Here is a 22830-nt window from a genome sequence, read left to right on the forward strand (position 1 = left end):
CTGCTCCGACACCACGTAGATAGTCTTATGTTCTTCTATTTCTAATGTATATAATTTCAAGTACATTTCCATTGTTTAATGTGTGAATAAACTCCTGCTCCTCTACAGATAAACAAACAACACAGTCAGCGCTTTAACAACCTAAATGGAATTTCTCCCATTTACGTTTTTAGCTACTTCCCTTATCCATATATAAGCTGGTGGCCTTCCCATTATTCTATCTGCTTACACAGCTTTACATAATTGATTCCATAAAAGAGCCCATACATCAAGTAAATTAGAGTTTGTTCTGAATCAGTTTTGTATTATTGTGCCGGCAGTAAATGAGTGGATGAACAAGCTTTGCCTTCCGACCAAGTTTAAAAGTAAGCCTTACATACAAGATGTCTTGAGGGGTCTATTAATCATGACTAAACATTTTCCCACAGTAAACAGCAAGCTAGACTTCATTGTAGGGTGGAATAGAACAGGAGCTTTTGTTTGAAATCAGAAGGGATAGTTTCTGGATGGCTCATCACTGGGGAGAAGAGAATGTTGTTATTGCAGCTTCACGGACTCCTGCTTCAGTCTTTATCCCAATTTTCCATTGTTCTGCATTGAGTTTTCAACTGGTTCTTTTTTTCTCGTAAATCACATCTCATCAACAGTCCGGCTTGCACATGATGATTAGTCTCACAAAGATTGCAATAAAAAGATGCTCAGAAGTTCTCCCCTCTACATGGCTGCGGAGGTGTGATGGGGTGTGTTGTACCTGTCAAAGGCAGGGTGGTACAGAGGCCTGCTGTCCTGCGACGACAAGTAGCTGTAGGCTGCTGAACCTCCCACCACTCTGATCCTAAACATCTGGCCGAAAATCTGCAAAACAAGATTTTCATTTGCACGAGTGCCAACCTGTCACCTGTTCCCAAAGAGGCGGGTTAGTTACAGTGGTGAAAAAAGCACTAGATAAGCTGCTTTTTCAATTTGAAATTAATCAGAGGTGTTTGTGAACCTGAATAATCACAAGATGAAACATACATTTAAGCTGAGTATATACAGTAGTTAGAATGGAGCAAGGAATGCACTTGTAATGAATGAGAAGTCTGCCAAAACTGTGACAAAACATCTGCTAAAACTTCATCCAAATTAAGTTTGTTTATTTACCAGTCTTTATCTACAATATATTTATGGTAAAATAAAGTTTTCTCATTTAGCATTATGTTTTTTGGCAAGCAGATGACAGAAGACGACACACTTAAGACTGAAAAAACATTGAACAATGTCACACTGAAAAATCTGTGAAAAGAAAATGAAAAGAAAATCTCTCCGGGATAAAAAAGATTGTTCAGTAAGTAAGAGTGCATAATTGTTGCTGTTCACAACACACTGTTGAGATCTGCTGGACGGCGTTTGAGCAGGAAACATGTTTCCTCCAGTGGTTACACATGATATCATTAATGCACATGCAGAGTGCCCACCCACACATAATTGCTCTTGTGCGTTAGGCTAATAGAAAGACATGAGAGTCTCAAAGCCAACTATCAGTCAGCAGTTAGTGTGATGCCTACAAGTGAATAAATGTTGATTCAAATTCTGATGGAGTCTCTGTTTTTTGTACAATATATATGAATAATTTTCATAATATTCTGAAATGTAATAGTAAACTCATTCACCTCATATTCATTTCAGGAGAAAAAAAAACATCCTGGAAATGCAGGTGAATGCTGCTATAAATAGCCACCCAGATCACATGACATGGCTAATTCTTCGGTGTAAAAGGTAATGTTGCACCACATGTATGATGTTTTTTGTCTTCCTATGCATGAAAGACTGCGAACTAAACTCCTGCTGATGGGATAAGCGCTAGTTCCCTTCGACCTTTGTTGCTTGAAAAAAAATCTTTTGTCGCCATCTACAGGGCTTATAAGATATTACATCGACAAAACGCAATGCAGACAGTTGTGATCTTTCATTTCCATTGTCAAATATTAGATGAGTTCATTCAGAAAAGATTTTACAATAACACTCCCTAACGAGTCCACTTTCTAGCTAAGACAAAATTTCCAGCATCAAACCTTATAAACCCCTGCTTTCTGTTAGCCTGTCTCCCTCTCAATAAACATGCCTGCAGTCAAATTTTGACCAGGATCATGGATGTGCATGACTGCAAACCAAGACATCAAAAAGTACCTGCGCTTGGGATCCATTCACCATCAAGTAATACAGCTTGCTCAGGATGCTTTGATGAAGCTGGTCCCATGAGATGCCCCTGTCCTCCCACATAAGAAATGGAGGTCCAAATCTGAGACGAGAGCGAGAGGTTAACCCAGAAATAACTCACTATTGTGAGTACTGAGTATTCAGTATTTCCACTGAATACTTCACATCGAGTTTTTAAAGTACAGAAGATTTGTAAAAAAAAAAAGAATTATAATAAGTACAAGAGACACAGTAATGCTCACCGTACAGCCTGCTGCCCAGATCCTGCGGTGTTGCAGATCAGGAGCAGGACTTTAGAAGAGCCACCATGGTTCAGGTATTCAGAGGACACTGTGCTTAATGATGGTAACCTCTGACCATCAGGACCTTTGGCATGGTAGGGGGAGGACGGGAGGCTGTGGTGAAACCCTGAGTAGAGGAGGCAGAATATACTATAGTACAAATCCCTCATGAAACATATGACGTCAAGACGGCTGAGTTAAAAAAAAAACCCAAACATGCTATTTTAGTTAAAGTATAAGAGCGTTTATTTACAATGGTGGTCAAACCTTCAACGAAAAACACCAGCTTCAAAGGCTTTAGTCAGTCGATAGATTTACTTTGGGAAATTACAGAGTTCCAAGATTCTAAATGATGATCATGATGCATAAGTGGGACAGTGAATCCTCACAGGCCTTCATGTTCATCATCCAGCTCTGCCCCACAGAACGGCAGGGGAAAGTGTGAACACAGCAGACAGCCTGAAGTGAGAAAATGTGATTGCTAAGTGGGCAGTGTCATTCCCTGAGCAGATGTGGCAATGTATTTGGATCACATTCAATTACTTGTTGATAGGTTTGTCTCTGTACCGACTGCTCAGCGTAACCGATGATAAAAATGACGTTTCATTAAACGGTCTGAACACATGGGAACAGGCTTGTTTGCAACTGAAGATAAATACCACAGTGGTACACGGAAATTCCAAATATTGTGTAGCAACTCAACTTCAGTTGGAAGTTTGATGTTTGATTTCAAAGCTTCACTCTTTGTCCCCTCCCTTGGTAAATGTTTCGTGTGGTGGAGCAGATGGGTTAACTGGCACCTGTGCCCATGTTAATAGCAAGCAAATAAAAGAGGAACTCAATTGACTCAAACATTCAACCTGTTTTTTAGTCCCATGAAAGAGAAAACTATCTTTCAAATATCAGATAAAGAAACCATCTAAAAAAATAAGTTACGAACATCCAGTTTTCGACAGCCAACTCTTTGATGATTGATCAGACTGGCATCACTCACTGACATCACCAGCTCATAAAATATCAAACACTGCTGTGCCTTTTACTGCCAGCAACACACAGAGATATGCAGATAACCTCTCATGGTAATGATGACTAAATATCTGAAGCCCAAGGCAAGCTTCACTCCTCCTCAGGCTACACTCTGTACTGCTCCTCTCATCAGCTCCTTCCTCCTTTTTCACTGTATTAGTCCAATACTTCCATCCTCCCTCCCTTTAAAGGCATAATTATTATTTCAAAACTGAAGAGCTCCCTCGCCTATTTTTGGAACTTGAACTCAGTTGACTTGATGACGACTTAATACAAGATTTTATTAAAACAGTTTTAAAGAAGACGAACAAGAGCTGATTGAATCCATGGTTCAAATTGCAATGGTTTCAAAAATACTGAGTGTTAAGAAAAATGCAATACCGAAAACAACCAAATGACTGTAAAATGACTTATGTGATGACAGTGCTGCGTCCATCTGTACCATCTTTTCATTCACATGCTGTTGCAACAAATAGACAATACAAACACAAAAGTGGAAGTAAATGGATAATACACACAAAGAAAAAAAAAAACTTTTACGTGGTAGATTAACAACATTACTAGATTATTTAAATATTGTTATCAATTAATCTCTTACAATTTCAAAGTGCCACCCTTGAAAGGGGATCATGAGCATGTAGGCTGCACCCATGTGTTCAAAACACAGCTTGACAATGGACCTTAAGACTTAACACACTGATAGAGTGCCCTAATAGAGATCTACATTTTATCCTATAAATAGAGCCATAAGCCAGATCAGTTCCATAAAAGATGTATTTCCAATCAAACTCCATGGGAATTCACTAGTGATATGAATGTTTAATGGCCTTTAAAGTGCACAGCTACAGTAAAACTCATATCAGGCAGCTGTTTAGATGCCCCATCTTTTTACTTTGAATTTATTCAGGTAAAATGAAATGGTAAAACACTGTCTGAATAGCTTGTCTGGTTAATGTCACACACACACATCTTTCAGAGGGGGTGTGGCGGAGGAAATTAAACTCAATTTAAAGCTAGCTTAAGATCTGGCCCCTTGTAAAAGAACAATGTGCAATAAATGTCGCCATTTATCATGCTTATCTACTTTATTTCCCAGGCCACACTGAGGGTATAAATCCAGGTCTAAGTTTAATAAAACATGACATAAATCCAAAGCAGCGACTCAGCAGAGCACCTGCGAGTTACCCCAAGATAACTCCCATTTTTCATCATAATCATATCACCACTAATGGCGTTGAAATTGTTGGGCATCTGGTTGTGATTCATTATTACCATGGAAGGTGTCGTGTCAATTTTCCGCTCCTAGGAACTTGGTAATTCAGACGCGCCACTATTGTGCTGATGAGTGAGTACGTCGCAGTTTGAGTTGATGTAAATTCAGTTTTTGTTTTGACCTGAGCGAGGCAGAAAAACAATAATAAATGTATAAAAGGTAAATAAAAATAATATCTTTGTGGATATGAACTGCCTGTCATGTAAAAATATAACAGTTAATACTAATAAGAGCGTGAGTACCCAGCAGTTTTAAATAAAAAGCCAACTTTCGTCTGAAAGTAAAGTTGAGAACGGGTTAAATAGCAGAGCAAAAAGCAAAATTAACAACAGAATCCTAAATTTTCTGCTTTTGACTGGAGTTATAGGAGGCTTAAACCAACCCTGGCTACACTGAGCTAAAGTAGGGGGACACCCTGATCTGATCATCATAGGCACACACAACCACCTTGCGACCAAAAGCAACTGAAAACTTCAGATTCCTCACTGAATCTCTGGATGTTTTCAAATGCAGTGAAAGCCACCTTTTCCACCATGTGGCCCAGTATGAGGTAACTACAGGAACACCATAGTTTCTCAGACATCACGATGCATCGGACTAAAAATGGGACTAGTTCTTTACAGGTCACACGTATATCAAACACGACACTCACCTGAGTTTGTGGATGAGCCTCCACGACTATAAAGGGGAGGTGCCTGAAAGGCATATATGACGTCAGTATCCGAAACCGAAGTTAAATCATCGTCGTCTGAAAAGGATCGCTGAAAACCTGTGGAGTACAACTCCGAAAGGATGACCTGCAGAGAGTGAAAGACAGAAAGATCATGTTAACCATTTGACACCTAAATAAATTCTGGTTTGCACATTAAAGTTTGTTCCATCCGAAAGAAAATGTTACAATCTACCCTAATGCTTAAATTGAAATCGAGTAATCCGTCACAGAAATTGTTGACATATCAGTTAGTCAGTTAACCACTTCAACTTTTGGATATATTTTCTCAGAAGAGGGCGCTATTCACCTAGGGATCATTTAAGTTTAAAACACTACAATCTTGACCAACTGTTGCAAGGTTTAGATGACGTGGAAAAAGTGGGGCGTATGAGCCACATGCAGCCCTTTCAGTGAATTTCTTTTTGCCTGAATTTTGCCCTCATGAAGTCAGAGACAGTACAAATGACTGCAAAAACGTTTTCTTTAATTCATTCCCATTAGAAAATCCTTATACAACAAATTAGTCTTTTTAGGCCTTTATTATTTTTTTTTTTCCTTTATGAAATCGATAATTTTTTTAGTAATAGGTATTTTAACAGCATTACTGGTCCCTCAGAAAAAAAGAAGAAATATATTTTAGGAAAAAAATCATTTGAATAAAGGGCTTTTATAACGTATTTAGATGTTAGATCCATAGTCACCAAGTTATTCAACGCTATTGAGAAACTTTAAATGAAAATGCATGCAAAAATATGGTTAATAAAATTGTTTCAGTGTAAAATGCTACTTTATGTTGGACATTTAAGTCACATTTAAGATAGTTATTGTCAATCCTTTTGAATTAATGATATGTAATGTCTATCTTTAAATATCTGGTTTGTGAAATGTGTTGTGTGTATCTTCAAATTATGTGACAGGAAGGCTAACAACAGCTATAAATGGTGCTTTAGTTTGACACATAAACAGAAGGGATGCCCTCAACCACAAACTTTGCATTTTGAACATTAATCAGATTCAAACAACACTGACTTCAAAGAGAGCAGTCATGAGGCTGCGTGACTCTGGACCGAGATGAAAGCAAACTAACAAGCTCTCTCCTCAGCCTTCATGATGGACTTGCTTTGGAGAAAAGAAAGACGGGGAGATTGACGACAAAACCCTGACCACTTCGGGCAGAGCAATTCAATTCCGCGCACAATCATCGGCAGTATTTCACAGCTGTACATTTTAAGAACCACTTCACAGTCAAGAATACTGAGCAGTGGTTTAAAACTGATCTTGTGAGGAGAGTGGGCTGGAACGGCCAGATAAAGGTGAGAAGTTTCTTCTTAAGTGGTTTTTCAATGGTTTTCCATTCATTTTACTTCGGTTACCTGTTCAGGAGAAATGCTGCCCTCTTCTGCCACCATTGCCCTCAGAGTTGACATGGGTCCAAAAAGAGGTATGGCCAGTCCAACACGAAGGTACCTCTGGCCCTTGGTACTGAACACCAGGGTCACACACAGTGGCCTGAATCACACATTCACATTGGTCACTTAGTTGCATCACTGCGGCGTATTCTTTCAAAAACGAAACACATGGTAATGACATACTAATACGAATACTTCTGTTGAGCATCAATCAGATGGGAAATTATCTACGAACAGCAGGAGGATTGTCACGGCTGACATTTCAAAGGACTTCTGCCAGATAGAAATCCACAGGGGTTTAACATCTAAAGAAGTGAATGACAACAAGCATGACGAACAAAGATGTTATCATTTCACATCAGCGGAACAGAAGCGTCATTGTCACAAGTGCATTCAGCATTGCACATTCATCAAACATACAGTTTCATTAGATAAATGCATACAATTAAAAAATGATAAATACTTAAATCCATGACTAACAGAACTGTGCCGTTGAAATGCAATGAAGATCCAAATCAGGCAGATCTGAGCAGTCTCGGATGAAACACAACTGAACACATACTTGTGGTTCATAGCCTGCCCTCCTCTCTTCTCTATATTTGAAAAACACCCCGCCAGCTTGGCTTGTGCCTCTCAGGGGCTCTGACTTATCAGGCATTCTGTGGGAATACTGCTGCAGCAGGACAATCCCTGAGAAACGTGTGTGCAGCTTGTGACAAGTCAAACTAAGGCCAGCATCAAGAAGAAAAAGTAATTGCATTTGTCCCTGTATGTCTACAGACATGATGACGTTTGTTAACTCAGACAGGTCAGAGGAAGATCGATCATCGGGAGTGTTTAAATAAGCCGGAGGTTAACAGGTAAACTTTTGTTATCATTGTCTCAGACAGGAAGAAGCTGTTTTCACCCAAACCTGTTGCCATACTGTATATATATTACAACACAGGAGGATTCAGTGAACTATTTGAATGAGGATATGAATGATAACATTTAAAACATGATCAGAATATTTGCAGCACAGTGGTTAATATTTTCATAATGTCATTAGGTCTGTCAGTATATTAAAATTTTAATCTCAATTAATCGCATAAAAGGTGAGTTAACTCACCTTAGTAGCAAATTAAACGCACACTCTGTATATCAATGTAACTCAAAGGAAGATTTCTCCTCATGCAAACATTTGTTTCCCACAACAACCCAAAATAACTAATACTGTCAAGAACATTCTTTCTAATAACCTTAGAGGCTCTGAGAAGGTTCAAAAACATGCTAAAAGCATAACATTGTAAGCATCAATGGACACTCTTGTGGTGATTACATTTTCCTAAGATACAATACATCACACAGATACATGTGTAATTGGCCATTAAACACGTGATAAGTTGTGCGATTAACTGAGAATAAAAATCCTAATAATTGACTTGGAATTGGAAAAAGTTGTTTTGGTCACCAGGATAGCAAAAGTGATCATGTAATATATGGGATTTTCAACTTGATTATTTTCCATCCCCACACACACAATATATGAATAGAAGGTTTTGTCACTACAGTGCATGTTATATCTCACCTGGTTTGTCGCAGAGGAATCGGCAGAGAGATGCATAAAAATGGGTCAAACGTGTTGCTCTGTTTAAGGCAATGAGGGCATGTGAGAGAAGACCTAGAGAGCGATAAGAATATGACAAAATAAATCATTTAAACCATTAGAAATGACCACAAATGAACTTCTCTTCAAGCTGTCATGTTAAATAATACAGATAAAAATGACACAGTTCTGTAACAGATGTGAGCAATTCAATTTCATATGGGGCCACATTCTCTCCTGTGACTTTAGGGGCCATCAAGACAAAGAACAAGAGTCTTAAACAAAACTTACATTTAGTTACTTAAATGTTTAAAAAAAGGGGAAAGTGTAACTATGCCCTGACATTACACATTTGAAATATGTTATCTGATTATATACCATTTCATTTTCTATACTCTCAATAAAAAAACATAACTAATGGAAGACCATATTTAAGTGGCAACTATCTTCTCAGGGTAAAACATGTAAATATGATTTTAAAAGGCACTTTATTAAAAGGTAGTTTAATTTATTTATCTTGAGGGAAATAAAAATATTTAAAACTAATTTTTCTTTTGCTCCATTCTACTGAGGACCACACAAATAGAGGCAATGGACCACATTTGCCGCCCGGTCTGCACTTTGCTCACCTCTGTTCTACAACATGGTTTTGATTTCATATTTTTTCCAACAAATTCCATTTCATTAGATGACCATATCTTGACTTTATTCAGGAACAAAAACTGACAAAGACTAAATTTCAGAACTTTTCAATTAAAAAAAAGAAATAATAATGAAGAGGAAATAACTGAGGAAAATGAGAGTGAGGACAGAGATAAAAGGAAACACAATAAAACAGTAGACTGCCAGAGAAACAAGCTTCAAAGGGTCATGTCCAGATATTCCGAGATGACACGGATAGACAGACCTTGAACAGAAAAGCGATGACAGAAGGCGACACTTCAAAGTTGTGTGAGCAGCTTAGGAAAAACATGGAGAGCTACTGGATGTGAAGTTTTACTTTTGATTCTAAATAACACGAAAGCAACGTGAGGCAGACTGAAGACATACGGGTTAACAGCAGACACGGCAAGGCTGGTTTACACAGTGTATTTATACATTTGGAATCTGGGAATTGCACAATAGTACATAGTCCATAACTGAGTGGTTTTCATGTACAATATTTTTTCTTTGTGCTTGTTTCACTGCTCTGTAAGCCTGAGATGACAACACTGTGATGACGATAATTGCTATCCAAACAATCACACATTCGTCAACCCTTGAGGCATCAACTAAATCCAGGAAGTCTCAATGACAAGTACTGAATGGAGGATGAGAAAAGATTGAGATTGAGATCAGATTGTACAAAAGGGAATCCCCACAGCCTGAGGGGTCATCGTGAAACCGAGACACATAAATGATTAAACTCGCATCTACTTTGACTTTATGTTTTCAGAACTTCCGCTGCAGTTGAAGGGTTTAAAAAGATTTGTTTAAGACAGAAAATCATATACTGTAGTTTCATGATGAGAGCTTTGACTGCATTATGATTCTTTTTGTCTGTTGAGACTCCTCATTCCACGTGAGCATATTACATTGCATCTCTCAGTAACTCAACAGTCTTAGACAAATGTTGGCTTTAAAATGCTGTAACTGAGGACGGGGTATCACTGACTGCTAAAATACATATCTGATGATTCCATGTGTGGATGGAGGAATGTTAGACCAGGGTCACTGCCATAAAAATAAATAATAATAATTAATAGCAGAGCCAAAAAGCAAAGCTCTCTATTGACCACTCTTCATCCCAACGGTCATGAGCTGTGAGTCATGATCGATAAAACGGGATTCCGGATACAAGTGGCTGAAATGAGTTTTCTCCGACAGATGGCAGGCATCTCTCTTAGAGCTAGGGTGTGGAGTTCTGTCACTCAGGAGGGACTCGGAGTAGAGCCGCTGGTTCTCCACGTAGAGAGGAGTCAGTTGAGGTGGTTCGGGCATCTCATAAGGATGCCCTCTGGACACCTCCCTTTGGAGGCGTTTGAGGCATTGCCAGCTGGCAGGAGACCGAGGGGTCGACCCCGGATCAGGAGGTGGAATTATACCATGCCTTATATCATTAAATTCATAAGCCTGGCAGCGTCTCAGGATCCCCCAGTAGGAGCGGGTGGATGTGGATAAGCAGATGAGGATGGATGGAGATTGTTGCTCTACAGCTTGGCTGTGATGGATGGCTAAACCCTTGAAACTAGAATCCACAGAATTAGTACAATAATAAATGTTCATTGTAAAAAAAAAAAAAAACGTCACAATGTGCAACACTGATTTACCTTAAGTTTAAAAGGGACGAGAAATGGACTAGAATAGGCACAATATAGTGGATCATATATTGTTTTCTTTCTTCCCCACTGATAACGAAAGCTTTTCTGTACACATTGGTGCCTCCATTTAATAAGCTGCTGAAGAGTAAAGGTTATGTGTGTAGTGGACAGGCAGCAGACAGAAAACAATAGACAGCAGAAGACAGTGAGCAGTGTTACAAGAAAGTCTGGCACAGGAAAGGTTTTCCGTCACATATTCCAGGTGTCATGAAAAGGACGTATCTTGTGGCACTTCAATATTTTTGTCATCTTCACAATCATAATGAATATATTTGGGTTATTGGCAAAAACACTCAAACATACGTTTTTTTTCCCTAACTCAAACTGGAGTCAGTCATTAAGCCATTTTTGGCAGCATGGCAACACTGAATTCAGAATAGCATATCATATAAAACATAGTAAAGATGAACTTGATATCGCTGCTGGTACTGGAGATAAAAAACAAAGAATATATTCTCAACTTCTGAATTATATAATGACTCACATCTATATATCTATCAATCTATCCTCATGCTATCTTTAACTTCGATGTAAGCAGATCTCCCAAAAACATTTTTATTACGTATGTTGTAATTTTATGCATGATACATACAGAAGTAAGTGCTAGTTCAGCCAAACATGTAGATGAGAAAGGTCACCTGTCTGGTCAAACCAGCTACTAATGTACAGGTGACTTTCAGTCATTGAAAACAAATATTGTTGTTCAACAAAGCAAGATGCAAAGATTATCAAGATGAACCTAAATCGTAAGAACTTTGAGAGAAACTTGACATAAAACTGGTTGTCTCTGACAGAAAAATGCTAAGGAGCACCAATAAACAAAAAGTTGTTTGTGATAAAGAAGTTCAGGAACGCACTCAATGGTCGGCACTGGACTACATTTCTGTATCTTTCATTCAAATTTGAGTTTGATCCACTGACTTCTCAACTGATCAGAATATATTACCTTCAGTTCCACTCTATGAATGTAACTCCACACTATTTATTAATGCGTTTGTAAACTCTAAAGTTGTATTTTTTAAAAACACGTAAAAGTTTGACTCTCCCCTCAGCATTGCTTGTTACCATGAGAACATTATACACTTATAACAAGGACAGATATCCTGGTTATACAATACTAACATTCATTTTCTGCGTTGACATCTCACCTGTACTGAGCCTGGAAGTGCTCTTGGACAAAACTATGGCGGCTCTTGGGCTGATGAGCGCTGGCTGATCTGGGACTGGAGTCAGTGTCCACTGGATTAGACCCCTGTAGACAGGAAAGAAATAGATTCACACCTGCACAAGAGAGAACTGAATAATACTGCACCTTCGGTGTATGTATAAATATTACAACGATAGATTCATGAATGAAACAGATTCTTCACTTCAAGTAATTTTACACTGATGTATCTCTTCACATGAACCAAGAGATGATGCAAGTTGTTTTTTCTTTTCAATCTGTTTATCATATAATGAGCCTTGAATTGAGAGACATCTAGTGGCGTATAAGAGCATTGCCGGGAATAACCCTGGTGGAGGATTTCCCGTGTTTGTATGTCAATAATAACAGAATATTGAGCTCCATATAATGCTGCGTTTCTCTGTTAGAAGCACTGACAACGTCACAGTTGAAGTTTGAGAGGTCTGACCCTGATGATCAAAGGAAGCTCAGTCTTACTGGTAAATAGCATAAACACTCAAAAGTAAAACCTTGACATGTGGACCCATGCAAATTGGTAAAAAAATTCAATGTCAATAATTCATAATCCTCAGGCAAATTATTCAGTCCAAGCCCACTGCCTTAAATAACCTTCTGTTCTTCCACAGTCAAAAATTCTATTTTTATATTATATATTTGATGTTAAGCAAACTACTTCTCTCTAACACATATCTTAAAATATGATACAAAGCATCAAAAGAAGTCCAAAGCACGAATGTTAATCATACAAATGAGTTTTAAAAGCAGCAGTCCAGCATGACTGCCATGATATCTTTTTGTTACGTTCAGTAGGGGACACAGTATTTCATGGAAAAGCTATTTCAAACAGCTTTCTTTTTGGGCATGTATGTTTCAATGATGAAATTGAGTATTCATGTCAGAAGCAGCTGTGAGGTGAAAGCATGTTCTGGACCAGACACATCGCAGCAGGTTGAAAGACAGTCCACTTGTTGCTAGGAGTTCTATCGGTCCGGTTGGCATGCAGATCATTCGAGTGCATGCAGATCTAAATCGCTGACGTTCTCACACGGACACAGACCAAAAACACAACAAATCAACAACTGGATAGTGATGCGTCCTTGTGTCGAAACCTCGATAAATTCGACCTCGAGTAATTTGGCAGGTGAGTTTGTGAAGCATGCACCCAAGCATGCTCTGATGACATAGCTGTTGACAGTTGAAGCCATGCAACCGGTTGAGGAACTGGATCGCGCATTTTAATTTCCAGATTAAAGAGGCAACGAAACACAACGGCGATCCCCTGTATCCACCGCTGTCACACAGTAGAACAAAAGTTTTAGTTCAGCATCATCGTCCCCACAGAGAGCGTGTTTTTTCAGAGAGAAGAGTGACGTTGTTGCTTCAAGGCAGGAGTGCCGAGACACACAACTTATGAGGTGTAAGCAGCACTTATATTCACTATATTATTGACATATCTCAAAATCATAAGAATTATTTTGTGTTCAAATATAAGTAGAATGTTGCCACAATTATTCTGTGTTCTTTACCAAAAAAAATGCTGCACTTTAGAGGAAAAGAAATTCTGAATAAAAAAATAAAGTGTGCCTTGTACTGAAAATGCACAGGACTAAGGTTTTTGTGTTTTGTGTTTTTGTTACACCCCAAGATACCTGAGGACAGGTACCTTGAACTGTGTAAGCATGGCAAAAACCTGAAGAAAGGCCTAAGCCACTTCAGGTGTAAACACTCCATGGTTAATGCTGTGAACGACAGAGTTGGATGAAGGCAGAAGAGAGATATGTTTGTTGAGAATCACAGCCAGGATAGTTTCTCAGTGGGGCTGCCACTGAGGTGTCATGGATGAGTGGACGGAACAATGAGGGAATGAGGGGGGGATCACAAACTCCACTTTTCACTTGTCAGCCTTGAAACCTAACTACCGGTACTGACAGTGTACTGTAGCTACTTGAGGATGAACACAAGGGCCATCATCTAATAATATAGCTTAACATTGGAACCTGATAATACAGTTTCATCTCTGATTCAGGATTCTAAATATTCCAGAGGACATTGTCCTACATTCTTCTCTCAATGGAAAGTCCAATAACTCGCCCTTCAAACATGTTAAAACCCATAAATCACAGTGAATTGTTTAGCACTGAGCACAAGAGTAAGTCGCCTGCTGCGGGTGTGAATTAGAAAGAGTCATTGAGGGGGTTATGGCTGCCACTACCACTCATGTTATTAAAGAAAGCTTGTCCCCAGATAATGGCCCCCACCCGCCGATTCAGTCAGGTCATTACAAGCGCTCGTGCGCGGAATCCAAATGAATACAGCCTCACTCCATATTGTTTAGCGGCTAATTCTGACTGCGAGGATTAAGTGGGAGCACAGGTGAATAAAAGAAACGGTGGCGCGAAGAAAGACGGCCAAACCTCAAAAAGAACAGAACAACAGGAATAAAACCAGTGAGTTGACACCACTTTTATGAACACAGCAAAGTTGATACAAATAAGGAGGTCATTTGTTTTGCAGTACAAAATATGGCAGATAATGCCAAGTCTGTGCAATGTAAATTGAGAACTATGGCATGACGTTTCATAAACATATTTGTTCGATAGGAATATTAATTACAAAATCCTATTCGAAAAACTGGAAAGTGTCAGTCAGTCACTATTCACGCTCGTTTTATTTAAACTTTACACAGCATTCAATCCATTTTTGTGACATCATAAGCTAAAATAAGTGAGGAAGAAAAAGAATAATACAGTTAATTTATTGTTAACATTGCTAGCCAAATGTGCCTAAAGGTTCTGGTTTTGGAAGCGTCAACCAGAGATGCGACGTCTACCTAGTCTATTGGTTTATAGGGTTTTATATGGCTTTTAAAGCTAGACATGAAGCGGTCAAGTGAAACGTGATTACGCCTTCTCCGTCAGTGACCAGCCTCTGTGAATCACTTGCTACACAGAGGAAAGGTTGACACATTCGCCATAAACGGTTGAAGGAGGACAGCAAGACAGAGAAGAGTGGACATTGTCAGGAGGGGATGAATGATGAAAGAAACGCTGTTTGAGCACGAAACCAGCTGACTCACACCAATTCTTTGGGCTCCGGATGACTGCTGCTAATTCGGCCCATTCAGAGCAGGCTTACGGGGACAAGGCTGGCTGGGAGATAATAGCAGGACTAACCAGCAGTTTTTTAACCCCCAACTGTCCAGTCTGAACAGTCCAACCCATTTCCATATAATCTCAGGTAGTTTTGCAGATTTTTGTTAGCCTTCTCCTTTGCAAGTTACATTGCAGCTTTTTTTTTTATCACTGCCAAAGCTCACGATCAACTCATCCATTCTCCCCTATACCCCTGACTTAAGTGGACAAACAAGCAGAAAGTGGACACGCTAACTTTATAAAACACAACTGAATCACTAAACTAGATCAACTTTGGTGTGAATATGGTGACAAAATATTTATTTCCCAGCATTTAAAAGGGCTTCTCCGTCATCTATGTATGTTATAAGGGTGCCGTAAAGCTATCTCCACCTACTGCCTGAGTGCACTCACTGCACATTTTAAACAAAAGTTATGCTACATATAGAATGCAGGGCAATAATCTTGTGTTTATAAAAAATCACAGTTAGTGTTGAAACAAGCAGCTTGGTGGAAGTCGGTGCTGTCGTAGCACCATTCTAGTTTTCTTACTAGTTACTCCAGAGGAGTAGATTTTTCACAATACAGTGGTACCTCGGTTTTCAAACGTCCCGGACTTCGAGTAAATCGGAGTTCGAACAAAAATTTCGGGATTTTTTTGCTACTGATTTCAAACGAAAACCCTGAACACGAACACCCCCGAAAAAAGCCGGAAAACATAACGTGTGACCCACGACGTGCTTTGTTATTGTGTATAACGCAGCCTCTGTATGCAGACGTGTCCCGTTAGCTACATTTACTGGCTGTTTTTTCTTCATATTGAGGTGTAAAACCTTTCCTGTCTCCACACTGGACCGTGGTAGAGTGTCACAGGGGAGGTGCTCGCTCTCCACACCGCCGAGGCTGGAGCGCTCACTCCAGGGTTTGATGTCCTGTTGTGGGCTGGAGCTGGGACAGGGATGAGGCGAGTCTGGGACAGAGCGTTACTTGGTTTATGACTTTGTCACAGCCAAACTGCACAGAAGCGCACATTCAGAGCTGGACACGCACCGGGCACCTCTTCACTTCTGGAGAGACCTCACTCACTCGGCAACCCCTCCCACATGCAGCGGCCACACACAGAGAGGAACAGCGCACCTGCAGCAGACACTCTACATTCACTCCTACAAAAGACTATTTTAAGGCTTGGAACGCATTATTTCTTTTACCATTCATTGTAATGGGAAAAATCGAATCCGATTTCGAACAAATCGCTTCTCAAACGGCCGTCTGGAACGGATTGTGTTGTCCCTACCTCATTTCCAGCTCATCATATATGTGTGTCTGTGCTGAAATTTTATACAACACAACATTTCTAGCTGTATCCAGGAAATACCAGAATGCTTTCTGGCCTTATTTACGATAATGTGTCACCAAACTCATTACTGCAATATAGACAATTGATATTTTTACCATTTCTCGTGAATATACTGTGCACAACACACTACAATGTTGTAACTTCTGGTGCAATAAAAATTTAAGTTCACCCACAGTTAACTTTATTAATGAATAAACCAGAAGCCTGCTGAAGCTCATTATTTTTAGGAATATTCTTTTAGTGCATAACTTTACTATGTAGCACACGCTGTTAAAAACACAACGTTGTTACCACTGAGAATCCTGTACTTCAAAATAGTTTTCAAAGTGTCACTTCAAATTACACAAGACACATGCGGGCTCACGCACGCACACGACATGTAGGAGGTTTTGCTTTAATGCGCTTAGCAAACTTGAACTAAAAAAACAGAGCAAATGAGGTGTGTAGTCTGGCACCTCACCAAGCACTTCCGCAATTTAAGCCGTTTCTGTTTTCAAACTCTTCTCTAACACCATATCCAACTTCACATCTGCCACACCGGCTGGCACAGCACGAAAAAAAAAAAAGACACCCACACAGAGATGTTGCTGTGCTAAAAAAATGAAATCAATTATGAAAAATGTTTCAGAAACTCAACATAAACTCAGGTTCCGCATAGCAACAAAGGAGCAGAAGCCTGTGTGTGACAGAGGGAAACTCTTCAGCATGGGTGTGGTGGCGGTGACAGAACAATGAACCTGACGGACAGGCTTTATTCACATGCTGAGAAAAAAAAAATACACATTTCTGCACTCGCTGGACCAGTTCCTCCAAACACTGATTACACAGCTTGAGCATGAGCTGTAGAATTTTTCTCTGTCTGGAATGCAATCTTGAATTCTAAACGCTCAAGCAACACAATGTCAAAACAAAGGTACGATTATATTTCATCATATTTATTACTACAACACCTTCAGGAAGATGTCAAATTCTTAGTTGTGGACGAGTCATTTATAACTGCCAGCTGACCTAACGTGAAAGGAAGGATGCAGTTGCATCACTCTGTGCAACAATGTATTCTCTTTAGAGGACATATTTAATATTTCACAAACTCCTGCTGAGTTGGCATTTCAGTCACATTGCTTCCCTCGGGGGAAAAGGGGGGGATTCACACCTGGATGCATGGTGGCAGACGTTCTGCTAGTATGTGACAGCGCCTGTTTCTACTGTAAACATGACCTTTTGCTACCATCTTTAATATACATTGTTATGATCGGGGGGCATACAAATACATACCAAATGGCAAAGCATAAAAGCACAATTTATGTGATGAAATTTTATGTTACAGTATTTACATTACATGAAAACCATTTGTCTTAGTGTATTTAAATGACTGAATTAAGAAAACTTATCACGCTAAATAAGATTACAGTTGCACTGTTTTTATTACAGAAAAAGCCAGGGAATAATTCAGATTCAAAACCTCATGACCTCATTAGGTAATTCATTTGTTTGTGGATCTATTTCTTCCCGACAACAAATCGATTGGTGCGCCAGTCCTAATCCAATTATCACATCTCTCCCAAGCAGAATGCAATACACACCTGTTGGCGAAGCTCCATTAATAGCAGGATTATAGTACTTTGAAGTAAAATTATGCATATGAATTTGAACACAACTAATCAAATATTAAATGAGTCATGATGTCATCGCTCTCTTTCCCACGTGTGTACCGCTTAGCACCGGCCGCTAGAGGAGACACAATTCTGTGTCACATTTACCATTCTGATTTAAAAAGATTGACATAACATGAAGTATTTCAGTGGTGAAACTTTTTTACAAAAGGAGGTTACACAACAACAAGAGAAAATGTTAAAGGGTTCTAAACTAATTAGACTTATGCCTCACACATACATCAAATGTACTTTATTTCAATTCAACTGCCTTAAAAAAAAAAAAAGATATCTCAAACAATGACGTTTCATTTGATCATGTCGTGAAAGACAGTGAAACACAGCTAGATTTGCCAATTTATAGAAGCAAATGATGCTTAAGCCTTGCTTGTCTGTAACTGGCTATCATAACAAATAGTTCATATAATAAAAGAGTTGATATAATAGCTCATGTCCGTTGCTGCTGCATTGCCGTTGTGAGTGCTGGAACATTTTTCAACACCATTCAGTCGAGCATCGCAGCACAACAGAGGAAAGTTGCCAAGTTGAGGACAAACTAAGAGCAACTACTGTATGACAGACCTGGCTCTGTTGGAGTGCAGGAGAGAGGTTGTAAAGGCTATCAGCTGGAGAGTGAGAGGGAAAGGAACTACTAAGTCATTTATTCCCCACTTGCTGATCGAGACATTACGTCAGAAAAGAAGCTTTAGAAAAGGCTCTTGAACAGGCTAAGTGAATTATGGATGAAGCCTGTGCAAGGACACAGAAGGCAGAAATGTATGACCTGAAATATTCCACAAAGCGTTGGTTTTAAAGTTCCACCCCCATAGCTGATCTTATCAGGGGAGAAGAGTCGCACAATGGGATTCGTGACCCAGACCACACAGTCAGTGCTGCGTCTCAATGATAACCCAAAACTATGTGTAGTTATCTGTGACTGCAATAGTTTAATAGATTGTTTACAACCAAACAAGGACAGAATATTTCATTTTAAAGAAAATGACGTCTTTGATAACCACGCCCTTTTAAATCATTTTATGGAACTAACAAACTTTATTTTTGCCTTCACCGCAGTGGTTATGCGCCAGTCAGCTGTCAGTTGTTGTATTCTGTAAATAAAACAAATCAACTGAATTTCAGATGCATGTTTAAGGAGGGACCAAGTCCGCAGTCACGTGCCTGAAAGTCTGGTCAAACTCAGTCAAATTTATTGAATGACGTTTCAGAATGTTAACGCACCTCCCGTCTAAATGAGTTCATCTAAATGTGACTATCGTGATGACAGCATTGTGTAAGCGGTGTTATCCTTGGCCCTCTCTATGCTGAGCGAACCCTAATATTTATCGGCTTCATGAGTGCAGAAAATAAATAGGTAGCCTGTCATTTATTTTTCGCGCAAACCAAGAACAGCATGAAAGGTTAATAATATAATAATGAGGCATTAATACTGGATGCATTGATGAAACATTAAGCATTTGTTGACTTCCTCACCACAACATTCTGATGGCAAAGAGATATTTAATTACTCATGAAAGTAAATATTTATAGAACATTTTGTCTTCAAAGCGACTGGGAAACGTGGTTATGTGACAGCTTCACTAATGACATAAAAAGGAGAAGACAAGAAGAACTAGTTCAAATGTGTTGGCTAACTAAAACAGGAAAAATGACCTCAGATCAGTCGCGTCACTTGGACACACTTGTGTACACCAATAACAAAGCAAATATGGCACATGGGGTTTGACTTGAGCGTCTCACAGGCATGAGAAGAATAAAATAATGGAACAAGGTGCAGAGGGTGGTCATAATTAGGCATTCATCACACACACACACACAGTCCCCCACTCTTTATCTCCGACTGAAGTTGCAGGGGAGGGCTGCGATACTTCAGAAACACACTTGAGGGATTTCTTTTGGTGGTGTGACAATGTCAGAAACCTTTTCAACATAAAACACAGAGGCAGAAGTCCTATCTTGCAGCAGGTCATGACTTAAATCACTCCAGCCTTCTTTAAGCTGCTGAAGAATGCTGTTTGTGTGGTGCCACTGCGCCACGAGGGAAACCTAGCAAGTTTATCAAGATCTTGCTAGAAGGAGGATTTAGGTGAGCGATCTGCTTTTGTTCACAGTCTTGGCTGCATGTATGGTGCTTCAGTACAGCCACTACACTTCTCTGATAACTCACACAGATTACAATTTTTTCCACAGTCATTTAAGTATTATGTGACTACAGTCAAATACACAGTAATTGGAACAATTACTCCTGTATGAGACGAGAGATATCATAGTGTTTGAGAGAGAATTATCTTAAACGTGAAGTGTGTGCTGCAGTGTTTACAGATCCGTGTGTACCATGATCCAATTCTTTCGCCGCAGGTATTGGTAAAGGTCATAAGTCAGACTAGTGAAATAGTCTCACCAGAGACAAGGCTAAGACTTTCACGGGGCAGGAGCCTGTCCAGGCAAGGATCAAGGAGGGGGGAGATCCAGACAAAAAGCAAACTGAACTCAGAACACATTTTCGCGATCATACAGCCAAACAAACTTACAGGTCACCACCTTACTCAGTCCCTTCTGAGTTAGCTCACAGGTTTTAAAAAGAAGCTAAGTAAGTCAGGGGTGAGTTTGTAGACTCTCTCACCAACCACAAGGCCACAAGAAGGAAACAGTGGGGAAGCCAATCACCACATCACTAGTTTAAGGCTCCAAACTAAAAAAAAGTGAGCACTATTCATCCCTGGCCACCTTTTATTTGGCATTGTTTACCATCTGAAACAACATAGTTTCTACACAGATTATGTTTTCAAAAAAATGGTAGGAAGACTTTCCACCAAGATTTTTTGGTTTTGTTTTGGAGCAGCCACCTCACGCCCCTGAATTGGTGACAGCAAAAACAATAGCATTTCATCATGAGAAGTAAATCTGCTGCCAATCCAAGTTGTCCTCACGCGGTCCGTCTCTTGATATGTCCGACAGGGATGTGCAACTTGAGTTCCGCCAGCAACAGACTTCAGTCATTAAGTGGTTTCTTTCAGGATTTTTCCATGAATAACACAGCAAAAACCATCATGTTCATGTTCACCTCTATGATGTGTTATTTGCTTTTTCCGATCACGTGACATTCCGTCTTTTAAAAGCGATAATTTTTCTGTCATTTAAGCCGTGGCTGTGCACCATGCAGGTTAATATGTGGCAGCAACACTGGTGGGATTTTGTTTATGTCAAGACAATGCCTCTCAAAACAGCATGCATTTCACCCTTGAACAGGATCACATATTACAAGTTGCTTTCTATAACATTGCAGCTGCAAGTGAATATGTATAATGGATTTTTCTCAACTCAATCTCAGTTTGATAAATTGATAAGTGAGCTGCAAAAACATCAGTGACAACACCATATCACTCTCAGAGGCTAATGTTTGTTTTTGGTACATCACCATCTATGCATCTTTTTTCTTTGAAACCATGCAATAATCCTTCATCGCGCTGAAAACTTGCCAGAAGTTCTGCACTTCACACATGGCAATTGTTTCAGAAGCTAAATTGGCTAAGACACACATCAATGTGGATGCTCTTGCAGTAAATGATGGCATGTTCCACGCTCCTGACAGGAATATTGATTTTAGGAAGTGGAGGGATGCAGCCCCGCCCTGTTACACCAAAAACTACACCCTGCAGGGTTCTGAAAATAAACTGACTGAAGCGTGAAGGTCTTTCCTGATTTTCTTTGATAAGACAAGACTCTTGTTTGTTGCTTCATTTTTGGCAACTACTGCTTTTGACCCATCTCCAAATCCAAAATGGTTTTAAAAGAAAAACATAGAGCTCTCTGGACATGTGAGTGGTTGCTAGGCAACAAGTGGGAAGGAGACAGAGGTGACGCAGCGTTTTGGTTTTTGGTTGATGTCATGTGATGAAGAAAAGCACCGTTTTTACACCAGAACGAACAGCTTTGCTGTTTTGTGGAGAAACAAAGCAGGGGCACTGCAGCTGACTGTGATATCAAGGAGGGAAGCAGGGAAACCAGGCAAGCAAACCTGCTTGGTGTAGACTTTGTGCAGCTTTGAAACACAAAAAAATCACAAGTAAACATGAGAAGGGTTCTTGGGCACAAAGGCAGAAATCGTCATGGAGTGAAGAAAAAAAGACATGGTCCCAGCAGCCCTCAAACATTCCGATTCTGAATGCGGCTCTTTGGATGACACAGGACGACAATGGTGAGATCAAGTACATAACCATCAACTGCAGAGGCCCAAAAGTCATTTCACTATGGAAGACTATACTTTCTTAACAGCCCTGATGAGATGAGAGATGACAATTCGACAAGGGATATTCCACAGCAATCTATGGAGTCTGTGCAGGGAAGAGATTCTCAGAAAACTAGCGCCCTAAATACTTGAAGAACCTTTGAATTTGCCACATAAAATAACACACGAAAATAATAATGTTTACACTCTGGTTCAAACTACAGGCCTGTACTACACTCAGAGGAATACATTTGTGGATGAATAGAAATTGGCCCACGAGAAAACCAATCCAATTGATTTTTAAAATGTTATTTAGCAATATAATAATTTGTGTGGAGTGCAAAGTAAAGCAGGCTTGTTTTAACACAACTACCCAGTGCCGAAAAGACCAATTGGGTCAGAGGCTAAAAGGA

The 22830-nt window shown here is 39.6% G+C and overlaps 1 protein-coding gene across 1 annotated transcript in view; it reads right to left on the reverse strand.

Annotated features, from left to right (window-relative positions):
- The window catches only part of LOC128754747 (ubiquitin carboxyl-terminal hydrolase 43-like), a 44866-nt gene that overhangs the window by 13675 nt on the left and 8361 nt on the right, over positions 1 to 22830 (reverse strand). Inside the window, exons 3-9 of the mRNA XM_053857583.1 lie at positions 11994 to 12097; positions 8468 to 8560; positions 6865 to 7000; positions 5432 to 5576; positions 2442 to 2607; positions 2170 to 2281; positions 752 to 855 (exon numbers count right to left, since the gene is read on the reverse strand). Coding sequence (XP_053713558.1) covers positions 752 to 855; positions 2170 to 2281; positions 2442 to 2607; positions 5432 to 5576; positions 6865 to 7000; positions 8468 to 8560; positions 11994 to 12097 — 860 coding nt within the window. The remainder of the gene's footprint in view (positions 1 to 751; positions 856 to 2169; positions 2282 to 2441; positions 2608 to 5431; positions 5577 to 6864; positions 7001 to 8467; positions 8561 to 11993; positions 12098 to 22830) is intronic.

Source organism: Synchiropus splendidus, chromosome 2 (genome assembly GCF_027744825.2).
Source record: "Synchiropus splendidus isolate RoL2022-P1 chromosome 2, RoL_Sspl_1.0, whole genome shotgun sequence".
Classification (NCBI taxonomy): domain Eukaryota; kingdom Metazoa; phylum Chordata; class Actinopteri; order Syngnathiformes; family Callionymidae; genus Synchiropus; species Synchiropus splendidus.